General features: G+C 49.2%; 1 protein-coding gene across 1 annotated transcript in view; it reads left to right on the top strand.

The window, feature by feature from the left end:
- The first annotated feature begins 10,080 nt into the window (after positions 1 to 10,080).
- Positions 10,081 to 21,016, top strand: part of GAB2 (GRB2 associated binding protein 2) — a 101,762-nt gene continuing 90,826 nt past the window's right edge. Inside the window, 1 exon segment of the mRNA XM_056327125.1 lies at positions 10,081 to 10,257. Coding sequence (XP_056183100.1) covers positions 10,186 to 10,257 — 72 coding nt within the window. The 5' untranslated portion in view covers positions 10,081 to 10,185.

The following is a 21,016-nucleotide window of genomic DNA, read 5'->3' as shown; positions in this document are numbered from 1 at the left end:
CTGGCAGGATAAGCAGGAGGAGAGCAGGGTTGTGCCCAACAGAACTAACCAGGTGAACACTCTGGCTCAGAAGGGAGAAGAAAGAGTTGTCCCGTCTTGGAAACAGCCTTCAACGTGTGTTTTTTCCTAGTGGTGGGAGAGAGGAGGCGGTAGAGGCTGAGGCCTGCGTACGTGATGATACTGCTTAGGGTTAATACCAAGACGCGTTCCTGTGAGAATCGTGATTTATGGGTGCCAGCAAGGGTGGGAGCTGCTCTTTGCCTCCAGGCTGGCATTGTTCACCCTGTGCTATGTATATATAATGGGCTGGTATTGCCAAGGAATGCAGCATGTTTTCCCTGGGATTTCCATGTGGAATGTCATGTATTTCCTTTGAATCTCCTCTCCCAGCACGAAACGGAAGTTAATTGGGAGAACAGGGGAGGTTGTTCCTCTTGGCCATCCAGGCAGGGAAACGCACGGAGAATTTCCTAGGCTTAAGCAGTTTTCCTTACTACGTCTTCTCTTACAAGTCTGCACTGACAGTGGCTGAGGCCAGATAAAAGCTTTGACACTTCTTCAAATAAAAAGCTGTTATTCTTTGCGCACAGGAATCATCTCTTAGCCTGAACGTGCAGCGCAGTAGGTGACGCTGGGGCGTTTTCAGTGCGGTAAGCACTCAGCTCTCGAGCCCAGGTGACCAGCAGGGTCTCTGCTAGCATCCTTTTGGTAAGTATTTCTTGAAGTTTCAGTTCCTCGGCAGCCAGTACTGCCTCTTTTCGGGTTTGTCCTCACTTTAAGCTTCAGAGGAAAGAATGAGTGTCATTGATTACTGCAGTGTGGCTTTGCAACATGAGGACAGTGATGGGAGAGCAACACTGCTGGGAATAAAAGAGCAATGCCATAAACTTTGCATAACCAAATGCCAGCCTCTTAGAAGAGCAGAGGAAAACCTTTGTTTTCTCTTCAAGGATACCAGGTAATCCCTTCACATAAGGTTTTTATGTGCAGGATCAAAGTATCCCAAAGTAGTCTTATTTTTAATTAGAAAAATAATACCTGCAGAACTAAGACCATGTCTCGGTCTTCTCGTTTTTAAAATCCACAGGAGAGCAAATGCATGCTCTGAAGCTATTAGTAGAGACTGCTGTTCTCTCCTGTATGATTTATGTTGTGGTACTATGGCAGCGTTTAGATCTTGGACTGTTGTACTAGCTTCTGTACAAGCATAGATGAAAAGATACATGGCTGAGCCAAATCTTTAAAAGTCAGCAAACCAGCGCAGGGATTTTAGCTGAATTACCTGCATTCAGGCCCCCAGACCTGAGGGGAAAGCAGCAAGGTGCCTGGCTCAGCAGTCCTCTCCCCAGTTTATTTGGTAGTAGTTGTAATTTATAAAGCATCTCTTGTTTGAGGGAATGCCAAGACTTTGATGGGAAATGTAACATACCGTTTTGCTTGCTGGACTAATATTGATTGTTTTGGAAATAGCTTATAGATGTGTTTTTCTTCGGGGGGAGAAGGGGACTAACTTGCCAAAAAACACTTCGGTCATTGTTTCCATTAAATGTGTGTATAGAGATAAATGTGGTTTTGCTACTGCTGAAACCAATAACAGCCATTACTACTGTTGGTTTAGCCTCTGCTTACACTTAGGAAGAATCAGGAGATGGATCCAAAGGAGAAATAAGAAAGACTTTGTATAAAGATTGTCAAAGTTCTAATTTCCTCAGATCTAACCAAAGCTGCCGTAGCCACAAAAAATGGTGGTCTCGGGGGTGAATTTATTGTTTTGTCTTACTGTTCGTTCCAGAGCCATGACCTTCAGAAGGATTGTAAAGTTTTATTTTATGATCCTGCTGGTAAAGAGACGTATGTAATTTACTATATGAGTTCTTACAGACTTGGCTAACAACAAGTTTGACCCAGAGTTCAAAGAAATTATGGCTCCCGTTGTTTTATTGCTGCTGTGAAATGTATTATACTCCGTCCTGCAGCTGTGTCTCAGTGTCCGCTGCACAAGGTGTTCGGCAAAGATGCTGTGAAGGGAGAGCTTTCACCTAAAGGGCGAGAGAGGGGCAAGACTGGGTGGGCATTTCGAAGTCCTATCCTAGCTCCATCAGAAACTGTAGGCTTCATTATGGGTGAAATGGGGATGAAATGACTTCAGAAGCCTTGTTGCTCTTATTGCTGATGCTATTTTACTGCGGGAAGTTGAGGCGCGGAGCAATTAAGCTGCTTGCCGAAGGTTATGGAAGATGTGTAGCTGAACCGTGGAACTGACCCAAATCGACCAAATCCTTGCTCAGTGCCTCCCACGAGGCTTCCCTCTGTTTGCCTTTGGGTGCACTGCCGCACCAGAAGCAAGGCAGGATGTTTGCAACTGATCTGGTTTCAAACACATTTTTGGCATTTCTAAGATCCTAGACTATGCTTCAGTGATTTTTATCTATCCCTGTATATCCCAAGGCCTTTCAGAGATAGCAATTGTGTTGTTTATTTTTATTACTCCTACAATTGATTTTTTCTGAATAAGTCGAGGCAGCCAACAGAGTACATTTTTTATTTTCTTTGCAAAGCTCGATCTTGCTTGTTGCTCTTCAGCAATAGCTGCATATCTTGCTGTCATCAGCAGGTTAATGTGCTGATACCTGTATGTGCTGTAAGAGCAGAAATCTAAATTTTCAGAAGCCACCGATGATATGGATTGTTGGCGAAAAATACACAAACTGCACAGTGTGGGCTGGGAGGTGGCCTTGGTAAATCATGCAACTGCATAAGTTTCTATATTGGACTGTTCTATACTATCTGCCGTGAGTTCCAAAAGAGGCTAGATTTCCAGCTACAGGGGAAAATAATTATATTTCATAGACACAATGGTTTAGTAATAGTACCTGTATGGAGTCTTTACCTCCAAAGTTATTTTTGAGCATTAATTCAGTGCTGTCTTTGTGGCCCTTTGAAGGTGCTGTACTCTAAGAGCCCAGTGCTGTGCTTCAGCTGTGTGAAGCAGGCTCGTGAGCCATATTTTTCTGAGACACGGGTCTCCTGTTTTGTGCCTGTGCCTTAGCTTTGCTGCTGCTCTCTTGGCGAATGCATGGCCACAGGCTGCTTGTCCAAGCAGGAGACAGCTGGACACCCGGCCCTAGAGAACTTCAAGGCTTACTGACCTCTCTGTGTCGGTGCTGTCAGGGCTGCTCACACAGCTGTGATGCTGCAGGTGAGTGCAGGAAAGTGAGGGACAGATGAAGGGACTCGCCAGAGGCTATGCAGGGAAGAAAGACTTAGAATCGGTGTTTCCAGGCTCTGCTGCCTGAGTCAAGAACAGGTTTCTCCCATTTCTGCAGGAAGTTATAGAAAACCAGTGCCCAGCCGATAGCGAGTTTGCAGCTCCAGGAGAGCCAGCTGCAAGTGCTTACCTGCTGCAGAGATTCTGGTGTGGCTGTAACTGATGGGGCCTCACTCTGGCAGGTTGGAGTCACACAACAGCATCTCCATGAAGCACTGGAAATGAACTCTGTAGTTGTTTAGTATAAATAAATCACCATGTGCATTCAGGCTTGCCCAGCAGCAGCATAGCTGCCGAGCAGGGGCTCTGCACAGCAGCTGAAGTGCTGGGCAGGGTGTGCTTTAGGTGCTTCTCTGTAAACATGCATGGGTGGTGCTTTTCCATATCACCCCACGCGTCTGAACTTTGCCACCCGCAAAACCCAGATAACCATGCAAATCAAGTCTGAAGGCCCAGTTTATAGAGTGGCTTCAGTCTTTCCAATTCCATTATTATTAATAGCATTAATAAATTAGTAGCATTTATGACGATTTATGAAGTATAAGATTCAAGTATTTAAAAAATTTCATGAGCGTATTTGTTAATGAACTTGATGGATGACTTGCTGGGCAGGATTACATTGCTGTGTCCTTAGAATACGTGCTAAAGCACGGTGGGTTTAGCACCATGTTACTCCGGTCCCCGCTTCTGATCTAGTAGCATGTGTAACACTGCTGGTATGAAAAAAAAAAAAAAAAAAAGGAAGAATGTTTGGGCTAAACCCCCTGAGATAGAACATTATGAAATGTTCATTTCCCAGATCATTAGAAACTCAAAATAGCCATCTGGCCGAAGCCAGAGATACGTACGTCTGCATCTACAGTTTAACAGCAGTCGGCTGTGAGGTGGCTGCTCTGTGGCATTTGGGACTGGAAGCTGGCGAGCATCCTTTGCTGCTGATCTTAGGGAAGTCTCTTCGCACTTCGGTCTTTCTACGGTTGATCTGCAATTCAAAATTGAACTGGCTTTTACGTGTCTGTCTAAAATGCAATCAGCATTTCAACCAGGAATATAATACACTTCCTATGCCTCCAAATGGCATAAAAAGCTTTGAAGCCACAAAAGCGTATCACCTCCGCACGCTGCTCGAGTAATTTTCACTGTTAGAGAAGTGCCATATTTCAGTCTCCATTTGCCAGGCCTCGGCATCTGTCGGGAGCGGATTAGTGTGTCAACTCTCAGCATTTCAGGGGCATTAGAAAAGACCACAGGCTCTTGAATTTGCAAAATTTGACCTAAAGTATGATGGGAACAGGGAACAGGCTTTCATATGCTGCTTCTGTGACTTAATACTGGTGGGAGCTGGGGCCCCTGAAAATCAGGTCTTTATGCTGCTGGCTTTGTGAGGTTTACCAGGTGCCACTCTCTCACCTATAGATTACCTGTAGCAGAGCTGTAAGTCTGCTAATAAACACAGCATTTTGTATGTTCGTGGTTCTCAGCCGGTGATGTATGGGAGAAAATAGGACCTGAGAGACGCCGTTCTCATCAGCCGTTCACTCCGGCTTCCCTACTTGTACAGCATGAATAATACGATTTAGGTCTCAAAGCTCATGTGCATCATAGGTCTCTGCTCCAGTAGTATTAGCTCTAAGCTGTGCATGGTCTACAGTTGTAAACAAACGTAGAAATATGTACTCTTAAATAATTTACACTTTCTAGGAGAGGCCTGAACGTAATATGACAGAAACGACTTCCTTCTTCTAATAGAATTTTTAGTTCATTATATATCGACTGTACAGTGCATGCTCATATCCCGAAGGGGTGTCATTGGAAGGAGGAATAAGGGGAAAGCATCTGTTTTTATTCTGGCTTCTGTTCTGACCAACAAATATAATGGCACATGACCGTTGAGCCGACAGTAATCCAGTTACAAAAGTCTTCAGAGTTACTGCACCAACCAAATTAAACTTGATTACATCCAATTATGCTGAAAACCCAGACAACAGCTCTTAGCTTGGGGTGAAGTAACTTCTTGCTATCGCATGTGGGGAGGCCTTGCGGGGTGTCAGGAGGATAATTGCTCGTTTGCTCTACCACAGAGCACCATCTGCTCTTGAAGTAATGCCTAAGGATGTGAGAGTATACCAGGGTCGGGCAAAGAGGCAGGGGAGCCCGGCAAAGATTTCTCCCTGCTTGTTTTATTATCATTTGTTTTATGGTTGCTTGCCCTGGGCCCAGCTGCAGTCAAAGCCCCATTGTGCCAAGTAGTGTCCGTAGAGGGAATCCTTTCCTTTCCATACAGAGCTTCTGGCCTCCTCAGGAAAAAACTAGGATGAAGTGGCCTTTATGCTTAAATCAGAATAGCATCTCTGTCTGGAGCATTGCCTGGTGCTCTTTCCACGAAGCAATGCTACAATGGTTTTCTGTCTTGAGAAGGTGAGAAAAAAAAAAAAAGGGAAAACTCCCGTTTTCCTTCTCTTCCATGGTGGAAACAGCATAAGCGGGAGAAAAAAGGGAAAACATAGCTGCCAAAAACTTAGCCAGATCCAGGCAGGAGAGTCTGCATGAGGAACTCATCCATCCTACAGGAAGGACCAGCCATAAAGAAGCTCTACCTGGACCCCAAACCTGAGAAATGTATCAGTAGCATTCTGTCCCAGCTCAGCTCCAGGCAAAGTTATTTCTAACTGTCCAGTTTCTGAAGGAAGCAGGACTGGGCTTCAGCTTGGACTGTGGTTCCTGAATAGGAAAATCCGTTTGATTGCCTTCAAGTGCAAGGACTGGAAGTGCCCTGTGGCTGCATCTACAGACACCACCCAGCTCCCTCTCCGTGCTGCCCGGTGGTCTGCATCCATTCTGGATCGGATGTGCCAGGTCTTGCCAGGATCTCCAACAGGGAGGGGGCAAAGTAGGTTTAATCCATTGTTTCCCCATCACCACCACTCACAACTGGACCATCAAGTCCAAGGGAACATGTGCCCCTTGAACACCGCCGACCTGCGAGTCATGTCTTCCCTGCTCTCTTTTTTGAGCCCCTATTAGGGCATCCAAGCTCTGATGCCCATGTCTTTGACAGAATGCTGTAGTGATGATGCTTCAAACTGTCTCATTATCTGATCAAAGCATCCTGTGCCACTATTCCCCCGGCTCATGGAAAGCAGCCAGTGCTGCTGGAGCTGCTGTCTTTCACGCAAAGGAAAGGAGTCTTGTGGTTTGGCTTTGATTGCAGTTGTTCTGGGGAGCTTGCTCTGCTCTTACGGAGGGTGTAAAGCTTGAAAAGGCTCGGGTTCTTGAAAGAGGTGATTATTATTTTTTTTCTGACTTGAAAATTCTTGATGAAATAAAATAAGCTGCTTCCATCTAGCTCTGCTGCAGGAACTGTTGCGTGAAGATAAAGTCAAGTCGTATTGTTGTGGAGCTGGATCTCACGAGACCGAGCATTCGCTCAGAATTGAAAAGCAGGCACGTAGCACCAAGCAGCAGAGCAGATTTTTTAACGTCTTTCCCCCGCGCCCCCCGCCCGTTTTGGTTTATATTAACCTCAGTATAGGGCATTTCCAAGGGATTAGTGGCTGGCTGGGGTAAGCAGCCCAAAGCATTTCAGCCAGCTGGTCCCTAATCCCCAGGAAATGCCCTGAGTCTCCATCCATCTCTACTACTCCACCAGCGACGCGGAGCGAGGAGGGGAATGGCTCTGCCTGCAGCTTTCCCTCGTGCCAGTAGATGGCACAGCCCATTTAAATAACGAGCAGGCAGGAGAAGCAGTGGGTGTTGTGGTTTCTTTCTTCGAAGTTCTGATTTTTCATAGATTTCGGTTTCAGACAGGAACGAGGAAGCGCGCTGAAGGTTGCAGTGAAAAAACCCGGAGGTTTCTGCGGGAGAAAGTGTAACCGTGTCGTGCGCCCCGGCACATTCAACACGCCGCACAAGGGCTTTGTCTTGGAAAAATGTTTCTCTTTCAGCCCTACCCTTTTACGGGGAGTATGATTTCTTACATGGCATCTCTTAACTTCTCCCTTGCCATGCCTGCTAATTCTGCTGTTCCTCCTTCAGCTGCTCCTGCTGGCAGAGACACATTCTCAATGGCTTCATATAATTCCCTCGCTGCATTTTTCCAAGCCGGGGATGTGGTTTTCACAGTTTTCCACCAAGGCTGCTGGCTGTTAGCTCAGACTCCGGAGATGTACGCAGTCAGCTGGGGCCAGCCTAAGTTCAGCCTCCGCCGCCGGTTGGAGGAACAGCTTGAAGTTGGTAAAACTGTTACGAACGCACAAGCGCTGCCAAATCAGAGCCACGTTCATGACATACATCGTCTTTAATTCCTAGAGGCATTGGGGGTAATATTTGCCTTCCTGGCCAAATGCTTTAAGTAGGGCCAGCATTGTAAGGCATTGTAACATTGCATGCATTGGATCATATGTAATCTGGCAGCCCGATGCCAGAATTAACTTGCTGTTCCCACTTTGCATTACAGCCACGGTGGAATTAGGGAGGCACGTTCACGTGGAGCATCTTTGTTTTGAGCGTTTTTCTGTGTAAAGCTTGTATTTCACACTTGAGATGGCAGCATATTTAAGCGTACAGAAAAAATGCAACTCATTTCCCATCCAGAAGTCCCAGGGGTACTTCGTGTTTTGGATACCGTTCAGAAATATCTTTTGATAAACCAAGTCAGTAAATGTAATCCAGAATGGGGGATGAGCGGAGTGAAAGGGTAGGACAGCAAGGGAGCGGTGTAATAAACCAAAGGCTGTCACAGAACACGTAGAATAATTCATTCCAATTCACACGATGATAATTATGGAGCATTTCTTTAAACATCCATTGCCCAAATGAAGTGTTCCAACTCCACGTGGTGGAAGTTGTTAACATAAAAATGCAGACGGGGTTCTCTGCAACTGATTGTCGAACTCATACCACTTTGCATTGGTGTTAGTATGAGCGAATTCCTAACCTGTGAGTCGTTAGTATACACCATGGAGTGGCTTTGCACTTTGCATTAATACCTGCGTATTAATCACGATCATCTGCTCTCCATTGCGTCTTTATAAATCCCCAGTAGGTCACTGGCTTGCCTGAGATTGCTTGGGATTTCTCTTAAGGGCAGGTCACCAGGACTCGGTTTTCCCTGTGAATGTGCAAAGTGCCTCTAATCCAGGAGAGTCTGCGGGCGAGACTCTTGCTGCCATGCAGCGTAAATTGATACAGCTCCAGTGCACTGAATAAGGCAATGCTGGCTGATGCCAGCGCAGAACTGGTCTCTTCGTCCTCCCCTGCTCTTGGCTCCATCGTGCATGCCGCGTTGGCAGAGATGGGCAAGCGGATCTAACCATAGCTGGCATCTGTGCCGAGATTGCCCAGCGCTTTAATAAGATTGAGCCATTCCTTTGGGCAGCAAAAAGGCAGCAAAATCTTCATTTTTAGCCTTTGTGTTTCACTGGTGGAGAAAGAAGAATAAAGCTGTTGAGAAAACACGTTCCTAGCAAGTGACATACTTGTTCTTCAGGGGGTTATTCCCCTCCTTCAGGTATTCACAAATCTGATAAACAACGTATTGCTTAACTGTGCTGTCCCAATCTTCCAAAGAGGTGTCGTGCCTCCCTCCCAGGGGCACTGTGAGTTGTAATTACTGCTCTGAAGTGAGGCAAGATCCCCGTGCAAGCGGCATTATATGGTGGTGTTGTTCGACATACAGTAGAGCAGCCAGCCAGCATGGAGTTGTTATTGCACCAGCTAGGGCAAGAACACGTAAGGAGGGACCGTCCCTGCCTGCGGAGGCTGGACAGGCAGGGAAGCTGAGGCAGGGATGACTGAATGTGCCCAAGCAGGTTTGGGGTAGAGCTGCCATATAGAGGCAGTCTTAGAAATCCATCCCCAGCAAACAACCCCGAGCTGTATTTTCCTAACAAGCGGGCAGCGTGAGCGTGTCGTGGGCAAGGAGGACTCGGCTTTTATGGTCGCTGTGCCCAGGTTTCTGCTTTTAAGGATGCAGCAAGAGGAGGGTTAAAGCACAATCCTACTCATAGGGCTGTTGAGGGTAGTTTTTTGTTGCTGCCTGAGCTGGGGAGAGGATCAGACTTAAATGTACAGCGTTTCTAGATCTGGAAAAAGAGAGTTAATCTCAGCCAGGGTATGATATACTGTAATACAAAACCTGGCTTGTCTGTATGAGACTCCACTGGCAGTCAAATCGTTTTTCAGTGGGCACTGCTCCATTATTTAAAAATCAATAATAAAATATGAAGCTTTTATCGATTCCCCGCAAATATTTTTTTTCTCCCCCCCCCCCCCCCCCCCCCCCCTTCTTTCCTCCAGGAGGGTTTTTGCTGTCGCTGGTTTCCCTGTTTCTTGCTCAAGCTCTTTGTTTTCCTATGGCACCTTCATCTCCTGCCCGAGCCCCTGAGCAGCCTGTCCTTTCGGGGGTGACAATGCCTTTTTCCGTCAAGACAGGGGAAGGGTCCTTGGGGGGGGTTGGGGTGATCAAAATCGGACAGTGGAGGCGTTGGGGGGGTTGCACTTTTTTAGGAAGGCAGCGCTGCAGGAGATCACCTGCTGCGGTACGGATAAAGTTTCTGTATAGGTACTGTGCGAGTGCGGCGCGGGGGAGGCAGGGGAGGCAACCCCTCCCGGCCGGCGGGGGGGTCTGGGGGGCCGGGCAGCCCCCCCTCCCCACGGGGTTTGTATCTTTAAAGCAGGCTGGCGGGGCGCCGGGCCGGGCGGGAGGCGTGGTGAGCCGGGGACCCAGCCAGTTTCCTGCTTCCCCGCTCGCAGCCGAGCGGCGGCGGCGGCGGGGGGAGGTGCTCGTCGCCCCCCCCCCCCCATCTATCCATCCATCCACCCACCCACTCACCCACCCACCCACCGCCCTCCATGGGCCGGCGCTGCCGGCGCTGAGCGCCGGGAGGCAGCGCCCGGCGGCGCGCCCGGCTGCCGCGATGAGCGGCGGGGAGGTGGTGTGCTCGGGCTGGCTCCGAAAGTCACCGCCGGAGAAGAAGTTACGGAGATACGTAAGTCTCAGCCCACCCTCATCTTCATCGCTACTCGGTGTCGTGCCCCCCACCCCACCCCCAACCCCCGGGTCCTTGCCCCCGGTGGCCGCCGCCCGCCCGGGTGCACCTGCCGCCGCGGAGGCTCGGCGGAGCGCGGGGTGTCCCTTGCCGGGGGGGGGGGGGGGGTGGTCGTGGCTCCCCGCTGCTGGGGGAGGCGTGGGGGGCAGCATCTCCGATACCCCCACCTTTGCCCCAGGGCAGCGGGGTGACGGCCCCGGGTGGCCGCGCGTGGGCGCCCCGCCGTGGCTGGGGCCCGGGACCCGCTGCTGTCACCCCCCCTTGGCTCTAGTCCTGTGCTGTAGGGGAGCTTGGCAATACCTTTGTCCCAAAGAGTAAAGGTAACGATACACCTTGGACACCACCCCCCCCCCCAACACCCCCGTAACGGTGGCTCTCCCCCTCCCCATGCACGGTTCCTATTAATCATTTAACGTTCCAACCCTTTGAAGCTCGCACCAGCAGCGCTCCGATGGCCTTTTGTGCCATTAGCGGCTGAGATCAAACACTTCAAAGAAGTTGTAAAAAGAGGGTCCAAATGCCAGCTCTGCCACATTCCCCGCGCATTGAAAGAAATAACTGTTCTTTGCGCCCTCCGCCTGACGGTCTTGCCGGCCGCCACGAGCGATAGCGCTCAGAAAGGTGGCTACGCCGAGCTGCCATCCTATGACTCGGCACATCGCTCCCAGAGTTGAAGCCGGGGTCCTGCTCCCCGACTCCATGACCAGCCTCTGCCAGGCTTTGGCTGGCAGGGACACAGGCTCTAGGAGAGAGCTGGATGCTCTCCCTCCCTGGGGGGCCACCAGCCAGGTCGTCCTTTGGTCCCATTGCTTTTGCCCGCGTGTGTTTTGGGAATGGCAGGCGGAACAAGTGCAGCTGGTGTCCGCCCGGTGCCTGTTATTGATTCATGGAAGCATCGCTGCCTACCCTGGAGAGGGAGGTGGGTGTCTGTAGTCCCGTATCGCAGGTGATAGGGCAGGGCTGGAGGGGTGTCTGGTTTGTGATCTGGTGTTATTAGCTTTGTCCAAAATGAGTGCAACCCCGTAGACATCAGCGGTGCCACATCCCTTTACATTAGACTGCGTGCCCGGTCACTCTTTGCAATCCTTTCCTTTTGTGCCTGATCCCTTTTGATGGAGGATCGGGTTGGTGTGGGGCTGTGGGATGGAGCTGCGAGGGAATCCGGTTCTTTTGCTCCCTGTCCCCCCCCAAATGTACTGAGACAAAGGTAAAACCGGGTGTTTACCTGGGAAATATCAAGCCCCTAATGTATGTAGGCAGGCTTTGTGGGAGATGGACAGAATGACTTTGTGCATGCTGAACTGTGGAGGATGCTTTTAGCTTAATGGAGCAAAGCACCTTCCTCCCGCAGAAATCAACTAATTGCTGATCCTGAGTCACCAGTGGCCTTAACTCATCAAACATCATTAGCTCCCCAGCATCTGCCCCGTGAAAGGGCGCTCACATCGCCTTCTGAATATCCAGCTTGTGCTCTGGCATTCCAGCAAGAGCTGAATAAATCTGCTAAATGCTCTACATGAGGGTGTGACACACCAGCGGTTAGCGCTAATTATCGATGTGCATAAGAGTGCTTTTCATCCAGACACATCCCAAAGTGCTTTGCAAGCCACCTATGCTTTCAAAACATCCTCGTTCCCCCCAGAGGAAACGCGGCGGTGCTGAGATGTGCCCAGCCATCCCACGCAGCCTCCGCGGGGCAGGAAGCGATGCTTGGCAGATGGCACTCGAGGGGATCTCCGCGCCAGAGCGGTCCTGGCACTTGTGGTCAGTGGGACTTCCCTTCCAATCACACAAGTTGTGCTGGCTTCCTGCATCAGTGCCTGAATTTGGAAATGCTGGACTGTGTCTCGCTCGGTGATGCCCCATCTCCTTGCTTTTTAATGAAATATTATTAATGTATTGGTATTCCTATAGCTGCGGCATGCAGTCGGGGTGTTGGTGTGTGATCGAGTTCTCTTCCATAGCAGTTCAAAGCAGCTAGATGTGGTAGAGCCTGAGGCTGATGGCTTTGCTCCCGTAAAACCTCCCTTCATCTACAACAAACCTACAAGGCTGGACTTTGCTTATCATGCACAAAAGGCGAGTTTTCAGCCGCCACGGTGTTACGCCGGCTGTTGTATGAACTCAAAAGGGAAGGCGCTGAGTCGCTGGCTTTGCCGCTTTCCTTATGCCTTCAGTTTATATTCTGCTTTGAGACCTCAAAGGAGGAATCTCAGGCTGCAGGATGCTGCTAATCGGGTTTGAAGTTCCTGCTCTGGCTGTATGGACACATGGTAGATGATAGATTTATTTTTTCTTTGGCGAGTGCATTTCAAATGTACATGGTCTGCACATGGGTGTGTTGCTGATGCTGGCCTTGAAGCGTTGTGCTTTTATAAGCCTGGTTTTGTTTTGGTTTTACTTTTCAAGGAGATCTTTGGCAAGAGAGGAAAGTGCTAGATTTTCTCTCGAGCTTCCATCCAGACTGGTTGGGGAAGGGGACTCTTCTCCACACCTGATCCACGCAGCGTTAATCGGCATTTACAGCTGTACCTGCTTGGTTTCACTTCAGAGGATCGCGTTCATGTGAGATCGTGGAATATTTTATGTAGGACCTCTTTGTACAGTGCTCTGGGAAATATTGGGGGTGGGAGTTTCTCTTCCATTGGGGGACATTCAGATGCCTCAGACAATGACTGCTTCAAGGCATTATACCTCTCTTGTGCCTCGTAGTTTGGGACAGGGAGTCATGTAGATCATAGACGGTTTGGCCATGATCTCTCATGAGTGCTATAGATGCTACCGTAGTATTAAAAGAAGGTAACCAAATCCTTGAAGGTCAATAGTAATGGAGATACCAAAATACCACCTTCCACCTTCACTCTGCTTGGGACGCTAAGCTCCATCATCTGCTTGTTTCATTATGTTTTCAGACAAACACTTTTGTACCTTCAGAGAATCATAGAACAGTTTGGGCTGGAAGGGACATTTACAGGTCATCTAGTCCAACTCCCCTGCCACAGGCAGGGACATCATCAACCAGACCAGGTTGCTCAAGAGCCCCGTCCAGCCTGACCTTGAGTGTTCCCAGGGATGGGGCATCTACCACCTCTCTGGGCAGCCTGTGTCAGTGTCTCACCACCGTCAGCATAAAACATTTTTTCTTTCTATCTAATGTATATCTCCCCTCTTTCAGTTTAAAACCATTACCTCTTGTCCTATTGCCACAGGCCCTATTAAAAGGTCTGTCCCCACCTTCTCCCCTTCTGACTTTCATGCATGGAAAGGTCTCCTTGTATGCAGCCAGAAAGCACAGAGCTGTCCTTTAATTCTCCTCCTGGCTCCTCCTTAGAACATCCATGGGAAAAAAAAAAAAAAAAAAAAGAAAGAAAGAAAATAAAAAACCAACAAAAAAATCCCCAATCCCTAAACAAAACCCTTGGCTTTAGTTGTGTGACCGATGAGCCGAGACCAGTGCATGTTGTGCCGGTCTGCACTGACTCACTGTCTCCTGGTGCTCTCCCGCTTGGACGTGCCTGTCTGTTGTCTCCCGAGTTAGACGTGGGTTGAGAGCGGTGTTTCGTGTGTACCCGCTGCCCGGCATGACGGGGTTCAGGGATGGGGTCTCTGGCAGAAAAGCAATGTCAAAAATAACTGCTGTCGTTGTAGAGCAGCTCTGAGCTTCCTATCGTTAAATCAGTGTGCTTTGCCTGTTCATTTATGTGCAGTGAAGCCGGAGGTTTTTTCTGTCTGGCCGAGATGTGTGTCTGCAATTCTGACTGAAAGAAAAGCGTCTGGTCTTGTACCGGTTTTACAATCCTTTAGTGCTTCCCCCCACACCCACGGGTTTAACTGGGGGGAGAGTTGAGTCTGGTTTTGTGTGTCGGTGGTCGTTTTTACATTGAGCAGAAGCAGTTTCATCAAGGTCATCAGAAGACCTGCTCCCCTTCGATGGGGGCAGCAGAAGAGGTGGGGGGGGGGGGGGGGGGGGGGCGGCGTGTAACGGGCCGATTTACTGATCGCAGCCCAATTCCTAGGGGTAGCTCCCCGGTGAACGGCTTCTTTTGACTTTCATATCCCACCTGAAGATGCATAGCGAGGATGTCCTTGTTAAATGTGGGATGTGGACTGAAGCCGGACCACCGGAGCAGAGATCTTGAACTGCTCAAATGGTGGGAGGTAGCACCTTTGGCACAGCGCTCATCGGGATGAAATTTTACAACAGGGAGAAGAAAGGTCATCCCTTTAATTCTGCAGCAAAATAAAAGCAATCTCCTTTTTTCCCTCCTCCTTGTTCTCTCTTCGGGGTTTTAATGGGTTGCTGTCATGTTCAGCTGTGCCATGCCTGGTTCAGGATGCTCCCCTGTACCAAAAATAGGAAGCGGCTGCAGAGACTCCAGAGAAAAGCACCAAAGAATGAGCAGAAACTTGGAAAACAAGGAAAGGCTGAAGGGAATGAGATTGCTTAGTCTAGGGAGGAGGTGGCTGAAAGGAGAAATAACAGGCCTTGAGTATGTCTGAGGTGGCCACGAAGGGGAAGGGAGTAAACTGTTCTCCGTGGCCAGCGGTGGGAGGCCAAGAAGTGCTGAGCTCGAGCTGCAGCAGGGGAAGCAAGTGTTAGGAAAAAACTTCCTAACCTCTGATTGCCAGAGCGATGGAGTAGTGGAACAGATGGTTTGGGGTGGGCTCGGAGTCTCCATCGGTGGAAGTTTCAAAGAGCAGGCTGGCCCAGCTGCACTTCAGGAGAGCTGATCCTGCTTTGGGGCAGTGGAATAAATGTGATGAATTCTCCAGAAGTCCCTTCCCGTGCTGGTTTAGGTGAATTTGTGGATTTTGAGCCTGAACTTAGGGAGGGCTAGCAAAGAGGCGTTGGGGCACAAATCACATCACCTGCTGATGGGACTCAGGGAAGTCCTCTGACCCAGTGCAAACAAATTCTTTGTAGAAGGTTTTGACAGTGCTGAGCTCCATGACTTAGCATCTTATTCCAGCTGTCAAGCTGCCTTGCTGCACCCTGCTCCTCCCATGTAATCTCCAGGCTTAACTCTGAAAGACCATCAAGCATTTTAGCTGTTGTCATCTGTTGGGTGATTCAGAGGAGGGATGAACACTTGCTCCACCAGAGAAGGTTTTGCAGGTCAGGGGGTGCATTTCACTTGCAAGGGCAGTGCCTGCCAGCCCTCCTGCAACACCACCTCTCTTGTGCAATGCTGCACAAAGGTCACGCTCCATAACTTGCTTCTCTGCTGCATCATTACTGATGAGTCAAAACACACGACCTCTTCCCTGCAACCTGCTCTTGGGGCCGTTTTGTTTGAATGCGGGGCTGTGTTCCTTTGCCCACTGTAACATTTTCTGGCAACAGTCAGATGGTGGTATATTGGCATCATGATGCACTTGATCTAATAACTTGCAGCTATTTGAGGAGTGATTATGGGGATGATGGAGTCAAAACTCTTCTTGGCTGTAGCAGGTGACAAAACAAGGGATAACAACCACAGTAAGAGGTAAACTCCTCCAGTGAGAGGATCGTGGTATAGAGGAACAGCTTCCCATAGAGGCTGCAAGGTCTCAGTCTTTGGAGGTTTTCAAGACTTGAGGTGAGAACATCCCGGCTGACCTGATCTAGGCACACCTCAAATGCAAGGTCGGACTAGAGACCTCCCGAGCTGCCTCCAGCCCAACATTTCCGATACCTCTGTGGCACAGCGCGGTGCGGAGCCGCCAATCTAGGAAGCGATACAGCTGCTTTAGCCCAGCTCCCTGTGCAGGGGAATGGTCTCCGTTTGTTCTCTGCCAACGCAAGCGATCTGGGAGAAGTGCTGTGCTAGTGCAGCAAAGAGCTGCTGAAACTCAAACTGGTTTGGTCAGGGCTAACCAGCGTGTCTTCCCGAGGCATTGCATCGATCAAGGTAGACGTGCCGGTAGAGGTGAGGAATCCGCGTGTGGTGTGGGGAGTGAAGCCGGTGTATTTTCCTGGTGCTTTGGCTTTGCTAAGACAGCTTGTGTGAATCTTCATCTGGCTGTCATGACCTCAGAGCTGGCCGATGGTCCTGGTAAAGTCCACAGTGGATGTAAAAGATTGGTGGTGGCAAAGCACAGCTTGAACTGAAGACAGGCAAACAATACTTAAGGAAAGTGTAAGAGGAAGCCGGCTTCATTTCTCTTTGGAAGAGAGCAGAAATGATACTGAAACCCTTTGGTGTTGCAGTTTTTTTCTCATTTTCTTTTAGTGAGTGTCAGACGCAAGAGGTGATGTAACAGTGTTTACCAGAAGCACATAATTTATAGCAGTGACTCAAAGGCAGAGCAAATATTATTTATTTGGATTACAGTAGCAGCTGAGGCAACTGGGATTGGGGCTCAATGCTCTGGGTGTTTGGCAGGACCACATCTGCCCTAAAGGATCTGGTCAGATGGGGATGCTGAGGCACAGAGCGAATCAGTGGTTTGGCTGCCCTTGCGTTCAGGGTCATTCCCACAGCTGGGAGCTCAGCTTGGCTTTATCGCTTCTACCTGAGCTGGGGGGTTCTGAGCCACTCGCAGGCTGCGGGGGTTGCGTGAAGCCACAGAAGGGGATTGCAGGTGGTCCACAGAAGCACTTCTGGCAGGGATTTAGATGGCAAGGGTGCCAAGGTCATCTGGGGGCTCTCCGAGATGAGTTGAGCCAAAGGATTTGGAAATTACTGCTTTTAATATCAACTGCCCTTCCCCTCAGTACTGCTTTCAAGTCTTTATAAAGTCTCACTTCCCTATCATAAAGTTTAGGTGGATCTTACAGCACCTAACAGTGGTGCTGAAGTGTGTTTATCCCTGGCTCAGGAGGTGGGAGAAATGAAGAAGAGAGACTTTGATTTACTTCAGGATGCACAGAGAGCAGCGATAGGACTGAAAGAGGTTTCTGAACCGCTGTCGCTGCTGTTCTGCACAGCCTGTACTTCACCTCTCAGCCCTTCTCCAAGGGAAAAACCTGTCCTGCTAAAAATTTGGGCAAAAGCAGGTGAAGCTCAGCATCAACAATATACAAACATTTATTATCCCACACTGTCCTTTGACTGGGTAATTTTATGGAATTTTAATTGCGGCACACCTAGGCATGTCGTTTGGTCGAAGGGCGTCGTGTAAATACAAGCTGTTGTGATTTCCTCATCCAGAGCTGCAAGCGGGAAGCCTGGCCCTGCCACTGGGGCTGTTGAGAGCCTGGCCCATGCCACCAGCTGGGGCGCCTGGCTCTGGAGAGGCTCCCAAAGCTGCGAAGCATCCAGAAAGTCTGCTGGAACATCCTGGATCTCTGCTGTGGGTCACTGCACAGCGCCTACAGTAGCATTCCTCATGCAGACGAATAAGCTAGGGGCAGACCTGCCCTCCGAAGTTTCATTTGGTGTCTCTACAGTCTAGCGCTGGCTGCTGTAATGCTGTTTAAATAACGAAAATAGGTTGAGAACAGAAAAAAACTCATTCTTGTTTGTCCATCAGATGATCTCTGTGCTTTATTTCTGGCCCTTCCCCAGCACGCAGTCCTGTGGGCTTGGAAGGAGCTGAGCAGAGAAAGGCTGGGCTGGGTTTCTGTTTGCCTTTCCCAGTCTCTCATCCCAGCTGAGAAGTTATCCGTGTTAGAAATCACTGGTTTCCCACTCTTGTGCACCACTGTGTTAATATCCCGCTGTGGCTGGATGCTTTTAGGTAAAAGCTTTCAGAGCTGCTGGCCTGGAAACGCTGGTGCGAAGTGGTGCAGGTCTCGCTCTCGCAGAGGGACAAGTGGGTTTGCTCCTCCTTAGGCTTTTTCAGTCTAAACCTGGAGAAATTGAATCAGCACCTGAACGCTTTGTCGCTGAGTGAACCCGGCTTTTTGGTTATCACGGGTTAAACCAGCAGCAAATTGGCAGTGAATGGCAGGAGGCTGTATAGATGCACAGTGTAGAGCATCCCTCTTCTTTCTGATTCAGGATTAGCAACAGAAAAAGCAAACATTCAGCATGTGGAATCACCGAGAGCAGACCGGAGACCTTAAGAAGAAATCCAGACCATGTGCCCGCCTCCAGGCAGAGGCGCTTGCACCTAAGGCACGCCTGCAACAGCCTCCTTTTAGCGTGTACAAAGAGGGATTCCTCAAGGTCAGCATGCAGACCTGCACAGTGCAGTCAGACCTGGGTCATCAATCATATCTAGCCATACCGCAACTTAAATACCTGTTGTATTTAAAAAAAAATAAAAATCAGCTTAGGTCAAAACAACAACAAAAAGCTCACAGGCATCTTTAGCCTGCAAGCTGTGCCTTTAAAGAATGGAAGGAAAATATGAGTGCTGGGAGCATATGTTTCTTGCTGTGTGAGATAGCCAGCGGTGCCTGTTTCTCCAATGAATCTGGAATAATTTGGTGCCAGCAACCCTGGGGAGGGGCGGGGGGGAAGGATTTCATCTCTGGATTTGTCTTTTCGTATTCAGTCCCCTTTTTTTTTTTTTTTTTTTTTCTGAGCTCTTGCGCAGTTTTCCTGGAGAAGGTCAGGATCTGGGAAATCTTGCATCAGTCTGGTTGTCTGCATTACGCTAATACCTAGAAATGAACTTCTCCATCCAAATGTGAATATTCTCACCCCAAAATGATGCCTCTTCAGGACAGGAGGTTCACTCTTGAGCCAGAAATGGGACATTTTTATTTATAGTTTTAAGTCTGGCTTTGAGGCAGGACCGTTGAGAACAGCTCTTAGACATTTCTGTATTAAGTATTCAGATTGCTTCTTCCTTTCCGTTGCTCAGAAAGCTTTTCCATCTCTGCTTGCTCTGGGCTCTTCTTCACACGGCCTCTGAATTTTTAAATACTGTGTGTTCTGTCTCTTTTTCCTGTAATCTACTGACAGAAATATCTTCTGGTTGGTTTTGGGGTTTGTTTTTATTTTTAATTATTTATTATTTCTTTTGCTTCCCAGTGCCTTTTGGACAAGTCTAAAATATTTCCATCATGTCTCCTGGATCTAAGATGCTGTCCTAATAGCATCTTAGTACTTGTTATGCATCTTGTTCCATTTAAACCTGGTATTTTCCAAAGGCGTTTGCTTTGGAAGGCATTTAGACATCTCTTTGGTAGAGTTCCAGCTCCTGCATCCATATGGTAAGATGGAAATAACATTCTGAGTCGAAGATTTGTGGTCTTCTGAATTTTGTAGATTTTCAGTGATTAAGTTTTGCTGATGAACACATCTGCTGACTTGCCCATTCGGGTTCCGCGCTGACCTTCTGAACATCCCCGTGGGCTTTCGTGTGGCTGCCAAAGGATGCAAGTTGACTTGCTAAACAATCTCCTTGGCCACTTAACATAATGCCCCAAAGGGGATCATGTCTTGTTTCCAAAACTGACTAGTAAACCCTCCTGTCCCTCCTCTTTTCTGGTGACATTGAGGTGTCTTCTAAATTTTCAGCTTCGAGGAGCTGTCACACATATGTTGTAGGTTTGGTGCTGTGTGCTGCTGTTGAACTGAGCAATACTTATGTTTGTCTACATTTTTTTATCTCATACGTAATGTCAGTACTCATGATAAATGGGGTTATTGGTCATTGCTACCAGTCCCTTCTGCAGATCTTCATCCACATACTCACTTAAGCATCTTTTTGGGGGGTGGTTGTTTACTTGCAGGGGGTACATGTGTTTTTTGACTGCCCTCTGGATGCTTTCGGCTGGAAAAGGGAAGATTGGCAATGTAATTCAGCTCAGGGGTTTGGTACTCCTCAGTTGCCTCTTGCAAAGTCCCACTCACCACCCCTATAGGGGCCACCTCGGCACCCCAGATCTCCTTCCTTCTCGTGATGATTCCAGGTGGGTTAGGGTTAGCTGTGTTGAGAGCCATGCAGCACAGGAAGGGGCAAACACAATAAACACCCCTTCTGGTGTAAAATAGCTGCTCTGGTTCCACACCATCAATGCTGCACACAGCTCCTTTGATCCCGGGTCTGTGTTGTTCCTAATATCCTAATATCCTGGAAGCCTCCTATCCTCCAGATAGGAAGCTCCCAGGAAAACCTCGTTTACTTTGACCCAAGGAGAACAGATGACTTGAGGCTTGTGTTCGCCGTCCCTCTTGCCTCCCCTGCCTGCTTCAGCTGCTGCCCACCGCACGTAGCGTCAGGCGGGAGCTTCCACCGGGGCGGTGGGGAACAGAGGGGCTCATTGTCGGGGGTCAGGGCGCGGGGCAGGGGTGGCAGGCGAGCGGGGTGCAGGGCTGGTGGCCGAGCCCCACTCCTACCTCCTGCCTGGCCTCGTATTCCCCATAGTGGCAGCCGTGCAGACAGTGAGCGGTCTGTGATTGCAGCAGGCTGAGAGCCTTTGAGGGAGGGGAATAAATAAAATAAATGGAGAAAGACACATACACGCCAAAAAAAACCAAAACAAAAAAACCAACCAAAAAACCCAAGACAGGCAGGAGAGGTGGGATGTAGGGAATGACCAGGAGTGTATGGGGTCCTCCTGGCTGTGCTGAGCAGAAGGAGATGCTGGGAAATGGTGCAGGCTGGCCCCTGCTTGAGCCTTGAAGTTGGGGATTGAGGTTTGAAGCTCGACCTGGCTGCCTGGGTCCCTCTCTGAGCCCTCTGTGTGTGCGGAGCGAGGCAGGACAGGGAGCGGGGAGTTTTCCTGCCAGCAATCGGGACTTTATCCTGCAGCAATGTGTGTGTGGGTGGACCCCTGACACCAGAGTCTTTGGAGGAGAGTGAGGAGAGTGATTAGGAG

The sequence above is a fragment of the Falco biarmicus genome, chromosome 2, assembly GCF_023638135.1.
Source record: "Falco biarmicus isolate bFalBia1 chromosome 2, bFalBia1.pri, whole genome shotgun sequence".
NCBI classification, from domain to species: Eukaryota; Metazoa; Chordata; class Aves; order Falconiformes; family Falconidae; genus Falco; species Falco biarmicus.
This window is presented reverse-complemented; position numbering and strand designations above follow the sequence as displayed.